Raw genomic sequence first — 6,689 nt, forward strand, 5'->3', positions numbered from 1 at the left:
AATTAAATGAGTAATAATGCTTGAACAAGTCTATCGACCATGAAATGCGCTCTTGACTACAAAAAGGAATGAAAGTCATTATGATAGCTGTGGAGTTCGACAACACTTGTGTCGAAATGACCTCATACGTATTTAAAATACTCCGAAGCTCATCATGCAGAGGCAACCAGAGGCCATAATTGATCTAGTCTTGATAGAAGACCAGATCCTTACCTAAGTCATCTGTCACTCGCGCTGACCCTGACATCCCCGAAAAGCGATGTTGTCATGAAGAACAAACTTTCTCTAAACTCTTTCATGTTGTCGCCCGTCAGGAACAAAGGGTCGACACTCGTGTAAAGCCAAAGAATGGTGGGAGTATTTGGGAGCCATCTAAGAGAACCAAAAGTCTGCTGAAAGAAAAAAAAAAGAAGAAAAGACTCAAGGCACAAAGAAAGAAGTCAAAATGCGTAAAGTAAAAAGAAATGACCCTTTGCCATATTTTTAAGGAAGACGTGTAAGAAAAAGCTTCACATAATGATAAGTGTCACACCAAAGATCCTTTCAAATTTATTAGAAGATCGTTTTATTACAACTGAAATTATTACAAGTCTTTAACAAAATGCTTTATGAATGAGTCCTCCAAGGCCTCAGTCAAGACATACCCTATCTAAGTCAACTTTTGGAAGACCTTTGCTCTACCAACCTAACCTGGTCCACTCGGTTGACCTCACAATGGAACATGCCCAGATCGGCCGACTTGCGAAGCGTTTCTAGCTCGTGCAACGCCTCGGTCAGCCCACTTCGCAGAATGGAAAAATCCTCCCTTAGGGCCACTACCTTCTAGTTTGTAGTGGTCAGGTGTGCTGATAACTCCCTCACGGGATCTATAAACGAAGCTCTGACCGCTCCCTCCAAATAACCAACCAACATCGCCAAGGATCTGGTCCTGTCTGCCTGATGCTCAATGGATCCGAGAGGAGACAACCACTACTCTATTTGCCCCTGGTGAGAGCTAGTAGCAAGCAAAGGGTCAAGTGACCGGTGACCCACAGGGTGATTGATGGCAGAAGTTTCATGATCCCAAGTTATAGGTTGGCCCTCGTAGTGGGAGCAGACTCTGCAACGTCCTTCGAAGGCACATCTTCTTCACAGCTCTTCGACCCCACCAATTCATCTGTGTTGGGATAACATAAAAAAAATTGTTAAAAACCACTAAATGACTAAAGAAAGCTTTATGTACTCACAAATCTATATATTGAGGAGAGGCCCTTCAAAAACTTTTCTCTCTCATGTGATGAGGTCTCTCTGCCTTTTGGCAGTGGTGACTGAGAAGAGATGATGATTTTCACTCCCTTCAGCTTCTTTCTGCTCTCCTCAACACCTTCATTGGCTCGGAAGCCATAGCTTCCTGACAAAGTGTTAGGTATGGCTCATATACCATAAATGGGACAGCTGTTAGAACAGAGCGGAGCCCAAGAGTAGAGTGGAGCTGAAGGATCTGTCCAATCGGGGGAGTTTTCTTATGTGGGTTAGGGGTGCGGGGGCAACACCCTGCGGTTTGATACAAGGGTAATTTAAATAATTACATATTGTATTATAGGGTTTTATATATATTCTGTTTGTAACCCTAAGTGAGATACTGAATCTTGTATTTTATACTCTTGTGTATCTTGTAACATTTTTGAATATTGAAAAGGAAGTCACCGCTCTGCTCCTGAGGACGTAGGCAATTTTTGCCGAACTTCATAAATCTCTGTGTGTTCTTTTGGATTTGTGTCGATTCCTTTTTTTCTTTGCCCTAATTTCTCATCACAAAGCTTTTTCGGCGATTGTTCCTCAACACTAGCAAACGAGCCAACTAAATCAACCGGAGAAGCTTCGGGTCTCATCCATTTTCTTTCACACCTTTCCTCTTTATAGGAGTCAAGGCCCCACAGCCCACCTTGGCCAGAATTCAGGAATCCACATCGACTTTGCTCATATCATCAGCCATGATGTACCTCGCCGAACTAGGAGAAAACATAAAGATACATCGCCAAGTCTTTGACTCTATTTATAGAGTGCGCTCAATGGGAAGTAAATTGTTCAATCAATTCTCAAAAAATGTTGACCGGCTGTTTACCGCCATAACAGGATTTAAATTGCACACATTGATTATATTGAGGGCAGTTTTCATAATTATTCTATCCTTTCGACAATTGATGGTCATTTCCATAATCTCTCTCTTCATTCTGTAATTGCGCAAGAGGGCCTCCAATAAATAGGAGATTTGACGATGAATAAAAGAACTCAGTCCCAGAACTTTGTCCTCTGCCTCTCCACTATTAATTCACTAACATTTTCCTCTCTATCTATTCCTCATTCTCTCGACTCTAATTATCGAGGCATGCATTTCAAAAGTACAATTCCGCATTCTAACATTTTCACTTTTTTTGTTTCTTCATTGTGTTCTTTCTTGCATGAAATGTAGTACTTTGTGAAACATGAGAAGCCCTCATTCTTATGTACAGTTCGTGTCAAATTGGATGCCTGACTTTAACTTTCTTAGATAATTAAATTTTAAAGAGAAATAAAATGATGTACTCCTGTAGCGATGTGACTAACCATCTGTATTGCTCATTAAAAATGGTTCGTTAGGTAAAATTCATATTTTTCCTACACATGCATGTGCAAAATATTCCTAGCTAATTAGCTGGAAACCATTTTGCATTATTACACTAAACTCTAATCAATTTTGTCAGGCTGCACAACCACTTCTATCTTTTCTAATCTTTCATATCAATATCATGAAGCCATTGAACCAGCAATATAATGCTGCTAGAAACATATTTCTAAAATAAGTCAAATTAAGAGTTTGTTTGGGCCAGTTGCAATTTATTGAATAATCTGTTGATAAATTGATTAAAATATAATCTGCTGATAAGCTAGGTGTAGTAATTATTACAAATTTTTATATTTTTGAAAAAATCAAACCGCTGCCAGAAAGCTTGCCACCGCACCTAGATAAACCGCACCTAGATAAGTGTGGTGTGAAAACGTTGTTTTCAACGTTTTGAAAACGCATAAACTGCCAAAACGTAGTTTACCTAAACAGATCAGGTGCACTTTCAAAACGCCACCGCACTAAATAAACTGCCCCAAACAGACACTAAGTCTTAATCAAACAAAAAGAAATTTCTACGGACTTGTACTTATGAGACAGGAACTAAATAATTAATTACCAGAAATAAAAAAAAAACCTTTTTTTAGAAATGAAAATAAAAAGAAATAAAAACTATAAATCTCTTCAATTTTACTGCCATAGAGTAAGATGAAATTAATCTTACTCTTATGACACCCTCTAATACACTTGAAACAATTAAATTTAATTTCCGTTTTTGAAAAATTTTCTAATTTTTTTTTTTTCCAATCTCATCATATCATCCCCAATCCATCATTAATCAGTACAGAGGACTTGCAAAAAAGCAATTCAAAAGATTATACATACAAAAAGATGAACTGATACAGCACCGGCAGTTCCATCAAGTGCTAATTGAGCGCCTCAACATCTCTTCCCTTTGCAAAGCATCTCACCGTGGAGAAAAATATTATGTGCCGATTTGAAAAAATATTATGTTCGGAGTCCAGACATAAAGCTGCATCCGAACAATGGATGTAATACAGCAGAGTGGGAGTTCGGACCTTCACTGTATCACATCCATTGTGCAGATGCAACTCATCGAATCACTCCTATCTTATCCACACGTAATATTCTTACCATCATGGCGCCCGGCCAAAGGCGAGAAACGGGGTTGCAGCTTGATTTGCTGGTAGAACTCTGTGATAAACTTTTCAGCCCGGGAATCAATTTCCTCCTCCTCCTCCCCCTCTCCCTTCTCCGTCATCGCTTCCGACCAACAAGACTGCGAATCCCAGTCCTCCTCCGCCTCAACCATACGCCGACCAGGATCCAATTCATCACTGTCTTCTCTCGACTTCCTGAGGAAGAGTTCATCTTCATCTTCGCCTTCGAAGTCGACGGAGGGAGCGAGGCAAGGGAGGAGGCAGAGGGAAACGGAGCGGTGGTGCTTTTTGAATTGGTTGGAGGGGGTGTCGTCGAAGGAGAACTCGCGCTCGCTGCAACGAGAGGGGTAAGTTTCGAGCTTTAGAAGGCGGGAGTCGTCGTCGAGGGAGCGGGGCTTCAAATCGAAGCCTTTTCTGGTCCAGAGGAGCGGGAGGCGGAGGAGACGCCATGCGCGGCAGGCCACCGTCGGCGTCTTCTTTCCCATCACAGCTCAGAAAAGAATCCGGTAGCTGGACTGACTTCTTTCTTCGGCCTTAGTAATGGTTGTGGGGGAAGAGGGGAAAGCTGCGTGGGACTTTTATAATGTGTTTTTTAGGCTTCGAAGTAGCGAAAAAAATGTTTGAATTATACTTGTTGTTGGTGGATTATTTTTGGGGCAATTACATCTAGATCACCTAATATTTGTTATTTACAAATCTATCATTATTTTTCATTCATATTTTAAATTTCAATCAAATATTAAAATTTGATAGAAAATCTCAACTCATCATTTTTATTTTTATCAAATTCTCAATGATTTTATCAAGGCACGCGTAAGCATATCGGTTTCTTAGTTCGATAAAATTATGAGAATGATTTACTTGTAAATATCTTAGACAAAATTTCTCAAGCCAAGAATTGGAATATGACCAGAATGAGGTGTGCAAGAAAAAAACTTCTCATATCAGGCTTTCAATCAGAAGTCACTACACGCAGATAGTTCAAATCTTCCAATTCCAAAGCAAGCTTTATCTATCTAGACACGACAAGATCTGCGTATAAGCGAATCGTCAATTTCGCAATAACAAAAATGAAGAAAACAAAGTGTCAAGACAACTTCACTTTTCTTATTGTTTGACTCCTTAAAAAAGCAGCTTCTTTTGGGCTTTTTCATGCAGGAGCTGAGACTTTCTAATCACAGCCCTCTTTACCTTTACCTCTACTCGCAGGAGAATCAAAGTTCTTTTCAATTTCAGCCGGGCTCAGACAGAAAAGTTCCATACAGCATGGTCTCTCTTCCACTCCAAGCCATGCTGCTCCCGACTCAAAGATTTCCTTGTGCAAGCTGCCTTTGAGGACTTCGTAATGTTTGGAATGATTTGTACGTAATTATCCTATTATTTGGGGCAATTACATACACGGAAATTTAAAAATCAATCACTCTTTTTCATCAACTATTGAAATTTTCACTCATAATCAAAATTTCACTTAAACATTAAAATTCAAATTTTCACTTGAGCACCATAAAATTAATTAATATATTTTATGATTTTTAATTATTGTTAAAATAATCTGAGAGAGATTATAAAAGTCATAATTTTTCTAGATAACTAAATTACATAAATGATTTTCTTGCACTTATTATAATTTAATTTAGGCCAAATAATACTCATATTCATCATGATTAAGATTCATATGGATTTGCTCATCTATTTTAAGAGTATGTTATATTGTGTCAAGGCAGTATGAATTTTGAATTCATCTTTAAGAGTATTATAGGAGATTCAATGAAGGGAATTGGAGCATATTTTATTATTAGTTATTTAAAAAGATATAAAAGCATACAACATAGAGCATGTCCCCAGTCATGAAGGAAAATTTGCATCAGTCGTCCGTAGATGTGGGCGACGAATGGTCGGGTTACAGCTCGGCATACACCTCATTCCCAGATGTGATGGCTACCGACCATGTACGGACGCAATATTTTTTCCAATTCAGGACCTTTTAAACCAATTTTGACAGTCACTTAACAGTTTAAATGAACCTATTTGGTCTCACAAAGCTGCTCTTATTTTTAGTTAATTTAAGCATAAAATATTCCCAGTTTTGCTTCTGTGGTCACTAACTTAAACAAATATGCTAAAAATATATTAGCTGAAATAAATCTCTCTTATTCAAGCTAATTATTCAAATATCATTTTCATGATTTTTGATATAGAAAATATTATAATACTATACTTTAAGTAGATATAAATAAGCAAGAAACAAAATATATCTCTTATTCAAGCTAATTATTCAAATACTATTTTCTTGATTTTTGTTGTAGAGAATATTATAATGTTAATACTTAAAGTAGATATAAATAAGCATCAATGGGTATCAAATTAAAATTTAGAGAAATTTTAAGTTAATATAACTTCAGTCAGATTTAGTGAGAATAAGTCTTAAATTTAATAAATTTATTTTAAAATTAATACAATACATAATTAACTAATTAATATTTTTATCACATTCATCTTAAAGTAAATCCAGCAAAATAAAAAGAAATTACTTAATAATTTTTTTTTAGCTGGTGGTGGGGCCAGTTTTCTGAAGACTATATATATATATATATATTCTCAAAAAAGAATGGGTCGGAGAGAGAGGTCCTCAACCCACTCTATTCGCTCAACCGTCGTCAGGTCTGAGGGCGACCCATGGTTCTAAATATTCTTGTACCCTTGCCTTAGGACAACAGTCGCCAGAGGCAGAATCAAACCATGAACCAGAGAGGACTTACACTGCCGAAGATGATCCTATGTGTGTGTGTGTGTGCGCGCGCGCGCCTGCCGCAAGCCTTGACGTGTTGGTGGTGGGGTCACTGTAAGTCCCCTCAGGTCAACTGCTCAATCCTACCGTGATGCCGGGACTCTGGAATCTTAGGCACGTAACGTAGGTTCTCATC

The 6,689-nt window shown here is 38.1% G+C and overlaps 1 protein-coding gene across 1 annotated transcript; it reads right to left on the reverse strand.

Moving 5' to 3' along the window:
- Positions 1–3,398: 3,398 nt before the first annotated feature.
- On the reverse strand, positions 3,399–4,332 carry LOC110025855. Its single transcript, XM_020726530.1, has one exon. The coding sequence runs from the start codon at positions 4,248–4,250 to the stop codon at positions 3,717–3,719; it is 534 nt and encodes a 177-aa protein (XP_020582189.1). The 5' UTR covers positions 4,251–4,332; the 3' UTR covers positions 3,399–3,716.
- Between the last annotated feature and the right edge of the window lie 2,357 nt (positions 4,333–6,689).

Source organism: Phalaenopsis equestris, unplaced genomic scaffold, assembly GCF_001263595.1.
Source record: "Phalaenopsis equestris unplaced genomic scaffold, ASM126359v1 Scaffold000337, whole genome shotgun sequence".
NCBI lineage: Eukaryota > Viridiplantae > Streptophyta > Magnoliopsida > Asparagales > Orchidaceae > Phalaenopsis > Phalaenopsis equestris.